Raw genomic sequence first — 16,341 nt, 5'->3', positions numbered from 1 at the left:
GCAGGAGAGGAAGGCCCTCTATGAGGTGGATTGATTCAGTTACTGGGATAATTGGGATGGGAGTGTCAGAGACAGTGCGATTGGCAGAGGACAGACCAGAGTTTGGGGCTGCTGTACATAGGGTCGCTATGAGTCGCAAGTGACTCAACGGCACATAACAACAACAACAACATCAGGTTGGCAAAAGTGATGTTTAATCAACACCTAGTAAGGCTGGGAAAGACAAGGAATCTCGTGCATTGCTAATGTTGGTAGAATTAAAAACTCTTATTACTGCTAATTGGGAACCGACTCATAGATGACCCTCCAGTGGGGTTTTAGGGGCAATAAATCACACAGGAGAAGACTCCCCATCCTTCTTCCTGCAGCTCCTGGTATTTTGATCACCAGAGAGGTTCCACCTTTGGTTTGGCAGTACAACTCTCTACAGACTAGGCTCCCAGATCTCCCTAATGCAGAGTGACTAAAACAAACAAAGAAACAAAAACAAAACCAAAACAACCCACACTCATAATGACTGGGGTCTTCAAAGCTTGCATTAGACCATCTAAGAGGAAACTATCGGTCTCTCACATTTCGAGGAAAGAAGAGTGGAGGAAATCCAAAACCCTAGGAAACAATTAGTCCACAGGCTCACAGACCACAGGAGTCACAGCGTCCACAGGCTGAGATCGAAGAAGCAGATGGTGCTGGACTACCACTCTGATGGGACAACAGAAGATCCTGGACAGAGTGGGAGAAAAATGCAGAACGAAACTCACAATCATAAAAAAGACCAGACTTAATGGCCTGACAGAGACCATGGATTCCTAAGCCTCTGGCCCTTAGACACCCTTCAAACCTGGCACTGAGCCCACCCCCAGGGATCACCTTTCAGCCAACAATAGACAGGCCTATAAAGTGAACAGTAACCCCTGGAGGAAAGTACTCCTCAGAATAATCAACCACACACACACAGAAAGCACAGCATTTGCCCAAAAACAAAGGTCAGGAAGCAGGAAGGGGCAGTAAAAAAGGACAAAGAGAAGTGAGGAAACCCAGGCAGGAAGTAAGTGGAAAGAGTGTTGATAAATTGAGGGGTTTGCAACTCACATCAAGAAATGAAAGGTGTATAAACTGTTGAAGAGAAAACTAATGTGCTCTATAAACTTTCATTCAAATGACAATAAAATATTTTAAAAGAAATCAAAACACCTCTTTCTGAAGAGCAATTTGGCAACAGTTACAAAAGCCTTAAAAATACGCCAGTCCTCTGAGCCAATACCACGTCTAAAAAGACAGCCCAAGGAATTATTAAGAGAGGTGCTCCAAGATTAATGTAAGGGGATGTACAAAGCAATATGGATAATATTAAAAAACAAACTTCCCAACAATAAGAAATTAGTGAAATAAATCATGGACCTCTCTACTATGATATATCATGCAGTCATTAAACATCAGGTTCTAGGAACATTTATCAAGGGAGGGGATAGATTATCACAAGACAGTGCTTGGTGAAAGAATGAGGCCAGATAACCATGCTCAGGGCAGGAGTTTTGTCCCGAAGATACATTTACATACAAAGTACCGATGAGACTTGAAGTAGATGGCCAGTGGTGATTACTGCTGAGTGGACAGGGATTGCCAGTGATTTCTGTTTTATTTTCTCTCTGCTTTTCTGAGCTTTCCAAGGTTTCTAAATTGAGCCCATATGTCTTAGAAAATTAAATAAGCGTGTATGTGTGTGCGTGCTTATGTTCAGCTGCCTGTTCCCACTGGGTGGATTATAACTCATAGCAACTCCACTGATGTCAGGGTAGAACCTTGCTCCAAAGGGTTTTCAATGTCTAATTTTTCTGAAGCACATCACTAGGCCTTTGTTAGGTAGACTCAAACTTCCCACCTTCTGTTAGCAACCAAGGGCATGAACCGTTTTTACACTACTCAGGAGGGGCTCAGGGTAGAGACAGATACATATGAGAGTCGTCAGCAGATTCCCACACTTTTCATTTTTCCTACAACAAAACTACCTGGCCCTTTAGCTTGTCTCACAAGTGAGAGGGCTAAGGACCTCCAGCCTTTTCCATAAGCCCTTGATAAACTGTCTTTATATCTTTATATCTTTGTAGTTCTGCCTGCCTTTACTGCAGTGTAGACCAATCTAGCAATTCAGCCATTTGATGACATGATTTCACAGGCCAGTGGCTTTCCTTCCCAACAGGAGTTGTGGCCCTCGTCACTGATTCGGCTTCTTCCGCAGGCAATGTACACCACACCATGAAAATCTAGTAAAGGTCAGAGAACGTCAAGAAGGAGAAGGGGAAAATGAAGGAAGAGTGCCCAGTGGCCGTCATGTCCCTCAAGTCCCATAAACTGCACACAGCTTTGCCCAGGAAAGGGCAGAGTGACTGCTGCCTGCCTTTTCTAGTTCCCAAAGAGGTTTCTCAACAAATAGCCATCAAATCAAGGAAGAGATGGCCGTTTGCAGGACCCCTGCCTTGCCAGGCTCTGCCTGGGCTGTCACTCAAGTTTCTCAGAAGCAGCCAAGCACAGTTGCAAGGGCTTTAGAGGCATTAAGACCTGGGCTCAAATCTCAGTTCTAGCTCCCAACATCTGCAGATCTACAGCTTGTCACTGCCTCTCCCTGATTCTCAGATTCTCTCCCACTCAGTGAAGGGTCAGGGGGAGGGTGCATGTGAAGCCCTTGGGCTTCACGGAAGGGTCAGTGGGAATCCACGCAAAGCCCTTAGCAGGGCTCTGGCAGCATGCAGAAGACCCTCAATGGTGGTGACATTCATTAGTGCACCCAGAATTCCAAGTGTGGCAGCATCTTGTGTCTGACAGAGGTCACCGTGAATCAGAATCACAGTGACAAAGCGGGAAGAGAAGGAAACAGACCCCTATGCAAGGGTCTGAACACAGCAAATAACAATTGCTCAAATCAAGACGTGCAGGGTTATACACTATCTGTTCTAACCATCAGCATCCCTACTTCTGACACAAAGAAACTGAACTGAGCATTTAAGCAATTTGCCTGCCCTATTATTACTCACATAATCATTTAATTAAAGAGGGTTAAAGAAGATCAACGAGGTTAAGAAATCTGTTCAAAGTCACAATGTGATTCGAGCCCAGAGAGCCTAGTTTCAGAACCAGACTAAGGTGTCAGGAGATGCCATCTCTCTTTTGCAGCTGGGAGTTAAGGAAACAGTCTCTCATCAACAAAGCCTGGGTTTAAATCCTGGGTTTACCACTTTATAGCTTTGTGGCAACAGGAAAATGACAGAATCTGCAACTCTCCAAAAGGAAGCAAACAGGGAATCTCATAGGGCTGCTGTAAGGTTTAAATGCATTTATATGCTTAGAGTATTGAGAAAAATCCCTGGCGCATAGTGAAACCTTAATATGAAGTCTGTTATTATTCAATAAGCAATGAGCCCTGATGGTTGGGTTAGGCACTGAGGCACTAACAAAAAGGTCAACCGTTTGAAACCACTAACATCTCTTCAAGAGGATGATGAGGCCATCTGTTCCCATAAAGATCTTAGGAGGCCTACGGGGGGAGAGATTCTGTCCTATAGGGTGACTATGAGAATCAACTAGATGAAAGTGAGTTTGGGATTTTAAAGACATCAAATAAAATTTATCTCAAGGAACCATCTTCTCTCTGGATGACGAGAAGGAAGTAGACCCCGTACTGAGTGAATCAGGGAGAGGGTGACAGATGGGGACTGCATGCAGTGGGCAGGCAGGTGGGCTGGCTGGTCTGATGCCCTGAGACGCATCCACCTTACAGGGCTCAGGCTCAATGAGACTCTTGCCATTTTCTTCTTCTCTGGTTTTCTCCTTCATCTTCTCCATCTCACTCAAACTTACTGTTGTCGAGTCAGAACTAGATGAGTAGAGAAAAACAAAGCCTCCTGTCTGAGGAGGTATGCTGTGTGTTTGGCCTAGCACAGGCTCCATGTGGGAGACAGCCAGAGAAAAGGACTCATGATGGGGGGAAGAAAACATCAGCTCATGAGCAACTTGAAGTCAGACTGAGGAGCTTGGCCTCTGCCCCAGACGCCAACTTCAGCACAGGGCACAGAGATTCAGGAAGCTGTCCCTGCCTCCAGAATGCAGAGAAAGGCAGACCAACCCTGACAGGGACCACAGGCGATGACAATGGTGGGCAGTAAAGGTGAGAGTGATTTGACGCATGCTCAGAGAATCAGGGTGGAGAGGCTGCCCTCGCTGGGGCTCCAAGATCCCCAAGGGATAGGAAGGCTTTTGGATGAGGAGCGGGAAAGAGGGAGGGTCAAGAGAACTGAGGGAAATCTGGGGAAGGTTTAGGTGTCCCTACGAAGACGGGCAATCTCCTCTCATGTGATTTACAGCCTCCAAAAACCCACTGGAGGTCAATTAACAGTTAGTTATGACACAGCAGCAGTAAGTTCGAGTGAGATGGAGAAAGAAGAGAAAGCCAGTCAGACAGGATTAAGAAAAGACCCACCTCAAAAAACCACCTACATCCACCATTCCTGACCAAAACCAGAAGTCAATGCACCCCATGTGTACACAGCAGAACTGCACCCACAGGGTTTACAGGGCCGTCACTCAGACAGTAGATTGCCACCCAGAGGTGCTTCTGGGTGGGCAGGAACCACCACCCTTCTGGTGAGTGGTCAAGCACTTAATCGGCTGCATCACCCAGGGATTTCTTCCATCCCACCCAGGAGAAGGAAAAAGGCAAAAGGAAGCCTCCCTCCTTCACACTGCCAAGCAGAAGCTGCCCAGCCTATCCCGAAGGTTCAACTCTGAAAACACAAAGCCAAGCCCAGTGCTGTGGAGTCAATTAGGACTCACAGAAACCGGAAAGGACAAAGTAAACTGTCCCACAGGATTTCCAATCTTTCAGAAGCAGGCAACTACATCTTCAAACATCCACCTAGAGAGTTTGAACTGCTGGCCTTTCAGTTAGCAGTCAAATTTTTAACCACTTCTGCCACCAGGACCCTTTAAACTCTGATAGCTGAACTGATTTTTCTTTTCACTCAGAACCTCTTAATGAAACTCAGCACCCCATTTCAGATACGGTGCCAATAAATGACGGGATTTTTTAAAAGTGCAGATGCCCATGTTATCAAATCACCACTTCCACCTGCATTAACTGCTTTAATGGGCTCTGGAAACAACTACCTCCTCTCATTTCTCATCAGGGCCCCCGGGGAGCCCATTAAGGCTGGATGTTGGGGAAGAAGATGGGGACACAGCCTCATCCAGGTGACCTTCCGTAAGATCTCCTGACATCACCACACCTTGTGCTGTGTTGTCTGTCTGTCACCTCACATTTCTACGATGCCACAATAAATTAGAAACGGGGGTAGGGACACAATCCCATTCAACCAGCGGGCTTTATTACTGCTGGAAGGAGAGAATGCAGATGCCAAAATCCAAATAGGAGCAATTACATTTTTAAAGAAACTCTGGCTACATGGGAATATTGACTACATTTAGTAAATGACTCTGCAATTCAAACAGTTCCGACAGATCACAAAAGACTCTGAGTCCTAGTATTTTCTTCCAATAGTACTTTTGGGGGGGGGGTGGTAACCAAATAGGCGTAATCGAAGACTTTCTACGCCAAACAAAGGTGGAACACAACACGGTTTCTTACTGTGGTTTCAACAGGACTCTCATGGCTGTTTTTGCAAACCTTCCACCGTGCAATGAGGACAATGGCCTGTCCACTAGCCAGGTTTGTGAAGGGGGAATTGAGGTATGGAACAGCAAGGTCACAGTTAAGTAACACCACTAGTATTTGAACCCAAGACTATCTCCAAAAGCAATTCCAATCCCAGGGGTACAGACTTCTTCTCTTTAGATTATTCCGATATATCAGTTGACCTTGCACACCTGGAATCCTGCTACAAAATAACTGAGGACAGGGGCAAGAGAGCCCACCTCTCTGGCCAAATCTGTGTGGATAAATGTTGGAGGAGGAGCTTCTCTAACCTCAGCGTGGCTGATCTGCTTGGAGTCCTTGTTCATTCTCAAGCAATTTTTTGTTAGCGCTTATAACCCCCCCATCCCCACCCCCAATCTGGGTAATCTGGAAGCACCCTCTTTAAAGCAATTTCATTCTGTCCTTCCATCCCGCAGCCTACAACTTGAGAATCCATTAAAGAGGACATCTCAGGACTTGTTTACAGAAGGCTGATATATTTGCTTTGCATTCAAAGTTGAAAGGATGCTGATATTACGAAAACTCAGGTAGAGAGGAAAAATAACCACGCAAGTGGCTGCCAGCTGAAGCAAAACCACAGCCAATTTAAGACAAGGAACACAAATTCTCAGAGGGGGAAGGAGGCAAACAAGTTGAGACTGGAAAAGAAAAATATCAATCCATTTATGCATTCTCAGTAGAGAATGAAAAGCTGTTTTTAAACGTCAGTCTGATTAGCAGCAACCTGCCCTTCACCTGAAATGTTGCAGCTACTCAAAACCGAACAGTGTTTTTAAAAACAAAAAGCTCGAAGATATATCTCACCCCAAATGGGCTCATTGATTGCTTCAGAATGCATAAATGAGTCTATTTTAGAATCACAGGCACAGGCTGCAGAAATAACCCATCCTCTAAGAAGGTGATTTTAAAATTAAGAGCCAAGTTCCTTGTGAAATAACTGAAGGGTCCCACTGGGTGAATTAGGGAGCTCTGGTGGTGTAGTGTGTGGTGAGCTCCACAGATAACCTTAAAGACGAACCTCTAGAGGTTCAAATCCACTAGCGGCTCCTCAGGAAAAAAAAATGGGAAGAGTTCTTCCATGAGATTTACAGTCTCTAAAAATCTGCAGGAGGGTCAACTATGAGTCAGTTCCAACACCATGGCAATGAACATTGAGCATAGGGTGAAACTGAACTATAGAGATGAGATGCTATTGCCCACCGAAGCACTACATTTATTTTTTTTTAAGCAGGCTTTTGCTGAAACTGGAATGGCAAGTTAACATTTAATCCCTACCACCAACCCATCCTGGGAAAAAGAGGTCAAGGTCACTAAATTAAACACTAAGGTTTAGCAATGTCAAGTGACTTCCCAAGGCCACACGGTAAGATTTCAGGTAGAGCAGACTCTAAATCTTAAATTTTTATTCAGATTTTCCCACCCAGAGTCTGTTACATTGTAATAGGCATTTTTTGGGGGGTTGGTTTTTATTTGTTTGTTTCAGATTATCATACTCAGGAACCAAGGATCCTAAACTCACCAGCATTAGAGTAAGAGCAAGATGATTATATTCATTCAGGGAAGACTTATTAAGGCCCCACTCAGAATCAGCTCATGGTGCCTAACAAGCCATGCCAGGCACAGCTTGAGGTGCCCAAGATGTGTGAGCAAGCAAAACAAAGTTCCTCAGAGCTTGTCTAAAGGGGGCAGAAGAGAAACAAATCACAGAGTTCTATTGTTGTTGTGTACCATAGAGCTGGAATCAATCCATTGCTGACCCTCCAGTGGGCTTTCAAATGCAGTTAATTGCACAAGAGAATACCCATCCTTCTGCTGAGGAGCTGGTGGATTCGAACTGCGTGCCTTAGGGACTGCAGTGCAACTTTTTACCACTATGCTACCAGAGCTGCTCAAATGGCCTATGTGCAGCTGACACAGGAAAAGCATGGAGTTTGATTCCTAATCTTTGTGCCGCTCCCAAGGTTCACACTATTAAAAAAAAAAAAAAGTCTGTAGCCTCTAGAAAAAACAAACAAAAAACTACAATCAAGTCTACTGTCACTGAAAAGTGGAGCCCAATCCATAAAATTCTGCAGGACAGAGAGGAACTGCCCTGTAATCATCGCAGAGAAACTATTTAAACTTCCCAGAGGAGTGGCTGGAGGATTCAAACTGGTGATTTTTTGATTAGCAGAAGAGCTCTTTAAACACTACACTACCATGGCTCCACCTGCAGCTCAGAAATCCTAAAAAGCATCACCACCCACAGATGTCTGTGTGAGCTTGGCATTAACATCAAATTCTTGCTTGAGGTTTAGAAAGGAAAAAAACAAAGTGGTTTTAAAAGATTTGTATTTCAGCCTCCAGTCGGCAAAGCCACCAAATGCCATTCCTTGTAATAAGATTCTCTGTTCCTTGCTAAGGTCTAGTCTAATATATTTTCAAGCAGTGGAAACCAAGTGCCCTTTCAGGTCATTAAAGAACCTTGCTAGAAAGTCAATGGGAGCCTAATCCCCCTGGCTTCAGCGCACAGCCTTTTGCAAGGGAGGGGTGGGATTAGGCTTTTGAGACGTGCGTGTGCGCTCACGTGAGCAGACAGGGGGAGCTGTGCGCACTTGACAGGTGCCGCCGCCAGGCTGTGGACTGAGTGCCTGCAGGCGGGCAGAGACAGGAAGCAACAACAAACACAAACTCTCATTGGTTAGGGTTAAAGCAGCCACTCTTTGCAGCTCCATCCAAATGATGAATCTATGGCAGGTAATAAACAACACCAGGTTCGTCAGCAGAGGGAAAGTACAAATATAAAGCAAGGAGGACGACTCTCGATCTCCTTAAACCCAGGAGTCTTCTATAAAGATATCAAGTCTTAAAAAATTAAATTGCTTTCTTTCTATTCTACAAAATGTTGTTTTGATCTTAAGAGTAAACAGTCAATTGCAAGATTTTTTTTCTTTCTACAAAGGCTTGTGCCAAATTACAGGACTAAATTAAAGAAATGAACTCAGCGAACAGCATCAGACTTGTCTGGATATGCAGCAACCAAAATTCTATTCAATAAAGGGCTTATTAATAGTGAGCTTTCAACATCCTTTGCTGGCAAAGCTCACAGGACCCAGGAAAGAATCCAGGGCCAGAGGAAGGTCTGTGCATACCCATGAATGCACTGCCCACTGTTTCCAAATTGAAATGCAGGAATGAGACCAGTGGGAGAAGCTGTGTTTCAGATACAAAGTTGGAAGTGGTAATAAATTGTAATGGCTTCAGCTAACCATGTACAGTGGGGAAATGACAAATGTGTCATTTAGAACCTGCCGGACCGAATATAATGAGTTATATTAATATGGACAGATTCTTCCAGGGTTATTATATACAAAGAGAGCGAGGCTGTGAGAACGCTAATTAAATGAAAGGGTCGGCAACTGTTTTTAACTTCAGGAACGTTTCAAATGCTAACATGCTCCTTGGATTTACCCAAGGGAATGCTGAGACTGTAATGAAGCCATTTCCTTTTTAATAGGATGAAACACACACACACACACACACACACACACACACACACACGGAGACACACGTATCGGCAGCACCTGGACACCCTGTATTCTGCGACCCACAGAATCAAGGAAGTGAGAAAAGCAATCAGGGAAGTGAACTCCATTCTGAGTGCACCCAGGACAGCGCTGTTTGTGCCAGATTCAGACAGCTGTTCTCACATTTGCCCAAGAACAGCATCAGGGTTGAGGGTGCTGGGTCGAGGGACAGCCTTCAAGTTGTCATCAGTGCAGTGTGTAACCCATCAATTTCTTGTATTAGTAGGAGGTTATTCAACAGGGTCAAGATTCTCATCTTCCAATCCTTAGCCAACTTTCTCTCCTCTGCCTTAAATAAAATCAATCTCCAAAGAACCATCAAAACACCCAGCATCAGATTCCATTTTCTAATCTCCTGTGCAGCACATAATCTTGCATAATCACAGACTGTCACAGCTGAAAAGGGCATGATATAGCCCATGCATCCTGGACGTAGAGGGGGACTCACTCAAGGTCACACAGTGAACACATACATAGAGCAAACCAATGCAGTACTGTGGTCTGTAGCCGCCTTGGCTAATTTTTCAAGAGGTTTTGGCTAGAAATACTTTCAAAGGTCTAAGTTTTATTGTTAGTTTGGCTCCTGTTCATTCAAGATAGATTTTTCACCCCCAAGAATCAAAGGTTTTACCATAATTAAAAGTAGTAAATGGCGTGCCTTATCTGGATCTGTCACTGCTGATTTAGCAAACAGGCTTCAATAGAGCAATGGGAACCCCACCAGACATCAGATATACTCGCCACTAAACTATTTAGGGTAACAAATGATGCTTGATTTATTGGAGAGAGGAGTAAACTTTGTATTTTGAAAAATCCTCTTTAAAGAGCTGTTCAATGGGAAGAGGTGATCCTTTCTGGTTCATAAAAATCTCTATTATATAATCTGTCACTGTTTCTTTCTCTCTCTTACACACACACCCATCTATCAATCAGTCTCTTCTTTAGGAATACTAAGAGAACCTGTACTCCTCCCCTTTACTTGCAAAATAAAAAGCAAAGCTCTACATTCCAAAACCCCATCTTTTACAGAATGCAGTGTGGTATTCTGGAACTGAAAAAGGGGCTGCAGGGGGGAAACTGGTAAAATTCACATTACATCTTAAGTTCAACAAACAATAATGTATTATCAGTGCCAGTTTCTTAACCAAAAGTACCATGGTTATATGACAGTGGACTACTAACCAAAAGATTGGCAGTTTGAACCTACCAGCCCCTCCACAGGAGAAAAATGTGGCAGTGTGCATTTCTAAAGATTACAACCTCAGAAACCCTAATAAGTCAGAATCAACACAACAGCAGTGGGATTTGGTTGGGTTTTGGTAATGTAGATAGGAAACTCTTCATTATCTTTGCACCTTTTCCATAAATCTAAAATGACTGCACAACTAATATACATGAGCTCTCTCTCTCTCCACACACCACACACACACACAGAGAGAGAGAGAGAGACAGACAGACAGATATCTGGTGGCCTAGTGGTTCGAATCCACAAGCTGCTCCGTGGGAGGACAGGCAATCTCCTCTCTTGCTATTAGCTGATGCCTCTGAAAAACCAAAAGAGGGTCGGTCAGCTACTGGATGGTTCTGACTCTATGATATACAGCAACAATAACAAGATGCACAAATATACTGACATCTCAAAACCAATTCACTTTTTTAAAATAAAAAAAAACCCCAAACAACCCCACAATAATAAAGTGGCCTTCAAGAAATTCATCCTTTAAAACCTTTGATTCCTGAGATGACTTAAGAGGCAGGAAGACAAATGTATCAGGGAAATCTTTTCCTACCAGCACCTCTGTCAGGAGTTATGACAGTAGGGCCCACTATGGGGACAGGAGATGGAAAGCCATCAAGCAAACACAGGAAACATAACTGAACTGGTCACCTTTACCATAAAATTCCAGACACTGTGCCCTACAGCACTGCCGCTCATAAATGAGCTCTTGCGGAGAAATGCTGGCTATGCTGGTTAGGGGCAACGTGCACCCAGTGGAGATAAGAGGTCTGGCTTAATGGATTTCTTAAGTCTCTGAATTTTGTGGAAATGTCTCAACAGCTCTCTACTTGTTCTTTCAAATTGTCCCTGAAAATATCTTCCCATGGTGCTACCCTGAAGCACAGTAGCCTCAGAGACTTAAGTTCCGCCTCCTCCGTTTTAAATTCCACACACTGAAAGCCTGTCCCTTTTTTCCTCTGGGGTTAAGATGACACGAGGCAGCACTCATTTGCCTGTTGCTCTTGGAGGGCCAAGGCAGGTTCATCCTGAGCAGGTTCTGTGCCTGAGGCTGGTTGGATGAGATGAGAAGCAAACTTGAGGCAGGTGCTCTGTCTGCCCGAGCAGAGGCCTCTGGGAGAAAAATGACAGTCAGGGGCCAAAAGGGCCACTCGGTCCACACTCCAAGGACACTTCTGTATTTCTGTTCTTACCAGCCTCTCCTTTAGGTGGCAAGTATTTGTTCTCAGTCTTCAAAACTATGTACGTATGAAGAGCTTAGGTTTGACTCTAGAAGCAGCAAGAGTAAATATGTGAGGTAAGGCCTGGCATGATTTTGTGTTACTAAGAGTACAAGGTATATGATTCCAGGAGGTTCAGAGAGAGGAGCAGAGAGCTAGCCAGCAAATTGTGGGGAACAGGCAGCACAAGAGGGCCTGCTGGCAAACTGGAACTCACAGATTTAATGGCTGGCCCCTTACCGCATGGCTGAGTCCAGACTGGGAACGGAAAGGGGAGTCATTATTTTTAATGTCTGGGTTACCTGTCAGCCCTTCCAAAGTCTATCATCTTGCGATGATTAAGTCACTTGAGTCTTTTTAAATTGCTACTAAAATTGAGTTCAAATGTATATAAATCACCATTTGGATCAAGAATCTTTAGAGTACTAATTTATCATCAGAGAACTCCCTATCTTTTAGGACTAAGGTTAATGGACTATTTCTTTATAAATATATGTAATGTTAGATAAAGCAAGAAGGAGGAGGCAGGGAGGCCGACTAGGACATGGAAACCCATGGTGAGATCTGCTTGCTGTGCCTTCCAACAATATAAACTAATCTGTCTTCTTCTGAAAGCTGCAAGGAATTTTCTAGAATCTTTGGAGGGTGTCTGCAGAAGGACTGAGGAGCTGAAAAATGAATGAGGAAAGCCAAGGTCAGAGATGAGATGGAAGTGTCTCAGGTCCAGTCAAGGAGTTAAGAACACAATAACTGGCACAAAGGCCCCTACTACTCACCCATGCCCAGCATTCTGAAGTCAGGACACCTCACTTAGGAGGATGGGGAAGAAGCAGGAGTATGAGGAGGTAGAAGCTGGGTCACAGGTCACTCAAGTCCCTGGGAACGTCTTCCCCCACACAAGCAAAGCCTGTGTCACTCACTGTATTTCCCCCCCAAAACTCTTCACTTCTTCCACCCGATGAGAGTGAAGGAAGGAGGGATGTGCAGAATCCATTTATAAATGGAAAACTGTCCATCTCAGACTCTCAACTTGCCCTAGGTCTCAAGCCTGGCAAACGTGCACATTCCCTTAACTTATGCGGAACTCCTAGAATATGATGAGATTGCCCTTCCCAAGTAACATACACAAAAAGTCCAACTGCTCTCATGGGGGTTGGGAATTTTTTTTTTTCTGACATTCAATGCAGGGGGCCTCATCCATGAAAAGGTTAGGTACCACTTATCTGGTCCTACTGCCCCATTTTTCAAGTGGAGAACGGAAGGTCTGTAGCGAGCGGACCAACTGTCCCAGGTTACACATCCTCTTCATAGCCAAGCCAGGTCAGAGCGCTACCTAACACCCAAACACCCTCTCCCAGCCCAGCTCTTCAGAACCAGGAAAACTTCCAGGGCTAAAAGCCTAGAGGATAATAAAAATTAGAACAGCAGCAAGCGGGAGACCACTCGTTACATACCGAGCATGCATTTTTCTTTTAACACTTCTAAGAACCCACTCTCTCCACACTCAGTACTCACATACTTGCTGATTATTTTGCTAGCTTGTCTTCCACAGCTCTGTCTTTAAGCTCGAAGAGAGTAAAATCCAAATCTGTTTTCTACTCTCTCTATCCTCAGTGCTATTTTTGGTGGATAAAGAAGATGGTCGTGTTTTAAAGTTAAATAAAATGTGGTCCAGAGAGGTTAGAGATGAGCCCAAGGAGGCGTGCACTCTGCCAGTCCTCGAAACCACAGCCCTACCTTAACAGCCTCGGCGTGGGTAACCCGGGCAAGAGACTTGTCATTGACGCGCAGAATCTGGTCCCCGACCCGCAGCCCTTCCTTCTCGGCCAGAGAGCCCGGCTCCACTAGGGACACATAGATTCCAACGCCGTGCTCCGAGCCGCCGCGGATACTGAAGCCCAAGCCCTCATGGGCCTTGGCGCGCCGCAGGCTCACCAGGCGCACCTCTCCTGGCCCCGCGCCGTCGGGGCCGCCCCAGGTGGGCTGCCTGTAGGGGGCGGTAGCCGGCAAGTAGAGGCCCTCGGCAGTGTACTGGTCAAAGAGCAGCTGGTCGGAGCGCGGGATGACCAGGCGCAGCATGGGCAGCAGGCGCCGCTTGACCGGGCTGTCCAACAGGACCCGCAGGGTGCGCACCAGGTCGAAGACGTTGCGGCGCGCGTGGTACGCGTTCAGGCAATGGGTGAACTGCTCCCGCTCCGCCTCGCTCAGCAGCGCGGTCAGCGCCTGGTGCAGCTGGCGCACGTTGGCCGACAGCAGCCGCAGCCCCGAGCCCCCGCCGCCGCCCGGCCCGGCCGCCAAGCCCAGCGAGCCGGTGGAAGACGAGCTCACCGAGAGGCCGTCTAGCTGCGCGTTCATCTCCCCGCCGAGGCCCGGGCGGACTTGGGGCGCGCGAAGGGACGGCTGCTGCGCTCGCGGCCACAGGCACGGCAGCTTGATCTCCGCGGGAACGTGGAGACGGCGGCTGGAGTCTGGGTTGGAGGGGCGCGAGACAGAGTCTGGATCCCGGGGGTTGGTGGAGATCACCGCTTAGCGTCCCGAGGGGCTGGAGATCGCAGAAGCGACAGCGGAGTCCCAAGGACGCAAAGTCGGCGGCTGGAGCCCGAGGTGTGCGGAGACAGCGGCTACATTCTGGAGGGCACAAAGACGACGGGTGGCTGGGGACGCAGCAAAGCTGACCGCCCCGTCACACCATGCCTGGGGCTCCCCCAGCCGGACTGCTCGTTCTTCTTGGGCTGGGGGACCCCAAAGTCAGAAGTGGGAGGGGGCGCTCTACTCCCGGAGCCCCCCAAACCGCAGCCGCTGGAGCCGCGCGAGTGTCCAGCAGAGGGTGCGGGGCATGTCGGGGCAGCCGGGGAATGCAGCCGCCCGGGGACCCCCGCGCCCCTGCGCCGAAGGGGCGCAGACGGAGCCGCGCGGCCGCAAGCGCGGACTTTACGAACTGTTGAGCCGCCCCGGGCAGCGTCTTCCAGCGAGTTCCGACGCCGTCTCCGCCGCCAGCCCAGCCTTGGTCCCGCCCCCTCACCCCTCCCCCTCCCCACCCCCTTCCCCCCGCGGGCTCTTCAGGAAATGACGTCCCGCCTCGCGCCTGGCGGTTGCCTGGAGACGGGGTGAAACAGTCCAGCCTTGGGGAAGAGAGGGGAGAAAGAGGGGGTAGGTGTGGAAGACTTGGGGGCACTGCAAGACCACCCTCCTAACTTCTCCGGCCCCGGTGGGACATGGATAAAGACTCAAAAGCTTCTCCGCGATCGGAGCATGTGCATCAGCATCGCCTCGGCGCAATTAGTCAGCCAGATCGTTTACAATTGTGGACAAAAATAACCAACTTCTTTCCTCCGAAATGCTGGACACTGCAAACTTGGTTCTGTGCCTTAAAACACAACTCTTTGCCCCTAGCACGTGTAAGTTCAAGGGCCCCTACCATAAGCAACGGAGCATAAAAATTCCACAGTCCCAGTGTAAGCTAAGCTGGTGTTGTGGAGCTAACACCTTTGCAGGGATAGATCAGACCTGGCCCAGGCTCCAGTAGGGGAAGAGTGTTGTTTTCAGAAATAAAAAGGTGTGTGCGCAAACACACACAGACACACAAGCAAACACGTAAATGAGAACATGGAAAACTGGTGAAATCTGAATAAGGTGGGTGGCTTGTATCAATGTCAATGCTCTCATTGTGATGTACTATATCTAGTTATAAAAGAACATTGGGGGAAACTAGGTGAAGGATACATAAGAGCTCTCTGAATCTGTAAGTATCTCAGTTTATAAAATTGTATAAATATATGGGGGGGACTTACAGGGGGAATCTGGGACTTTGCACTTCAAGACAAAATGAGGAAATACTAGCAACATCACATCAAGGCCTAGTGCTTCTCAGCACTTAATTTCATCCTCAAAATACAACCTAAGTAAAAAGGCCTTGTTCATTTATGCAAAGGTAACTTTCGCAGGAGTCTCTTGGCCGTTGTCTCACCCCATCACCACCACCACCACAACCCCACACAAGCATCCCTTCCAAATAAATCAAGTGTTTCTTCTCAGATCTTCTGTGAAAAAGTTTGGAGTTGCCATTGCCAAGCCAGCTGACTTCTATCTGTAGATGTTATACTCCTCCTCTAGGTGTTATTGGGAGGAGGTTTGAGCTGGACCCAGAAGGCTAGATTTGGCCCTATTAAATAAAACAAATGCAATTTAGCCAAAGCCTAAAGACCAGATTGCACTTGTTCCGTGAGTGGCTTGGGTGTTCAAGCCTTCATTTGCACTAAGGAAGTAGTAAAGTCTCATTCATTCACTTACATATATGCTCATTGTTCATGCAACATTTTCCAAGCATTTTTTCTGTGCAAGGTTGTGTGCTAAACAGTGGAGACCCAGGCAAGAGATAAAATCTCTGATCTTGTGGAGAGGAAAGCCACATAGGTAAATACACCATTAAAACTTAGCATGATAAATGCTATGTAGCTGAGAACACTCAGGACTAGGGGAGAAGAGAGGAATCACTTTCCAAAGCCTGACATCTGAGCTGAAGGTCCCTAAGGAGAACGGATATATTTGACTCTGGGAAGTGGAGATCAAGGGAGAATTTTCAACATTGTTAGCCAAATGTATTAAAAAAAT

General features: G+C 46.5%; 1 protein-coding gene across 3 annotated transcripts in view; it reads right to left on the bottom strand.

Annotated features, from left to right (window-relative positions):
- Nucleotides 1-14,464, bottom strand: part of DFNB31 (deafness, autosomal recessive 31) — a 131,586-nt gene extending 117,122 nt beyond the window's left edge. For 2 of the 3 annotated variants that reach the window (XM_006890713.1, XM_006890714.1), the window contains exon 1: nucleotides 13,468-14,085. In XM_006890713.1, the coding sequence (XP_006890775.1) occupies nucleotides 13,468-14,085 (618 nt within the window). Of the gene's footprint in view, nucleotides 1-13,467; nucleotides 14,131-14,440 lie in introns of those variants that run through there. The other variant, XM_006890715.1, reaches the window with a different exon arrangement.
- Between the last annotated feature and the right edge of the window lie 1,877 nt (nucleotides 14,465-16,341).

This window comes from Elephantulus edwardii, unplaced genomic scaffold (assembly GCF_000299155.1).
Source record: "Elephantulus edwardii isolate Elephantulus edwardi_28Jun2011 unplaced genomic scaffold, EleEdw1.0 scaffold00092, whole genome shotgun sequence".
Taxonomy (NCBI): Eukaryota; Metazoa; Chordata; class Mammalia; order Macroscelidea; family Macroscelididae; genus Elephantulus; species Elephantulus edwardii.
Note: the sequence above shows the minus strand (reverse complement) of the source record. Positions and strands in the feature narration are given on the sequence as shown.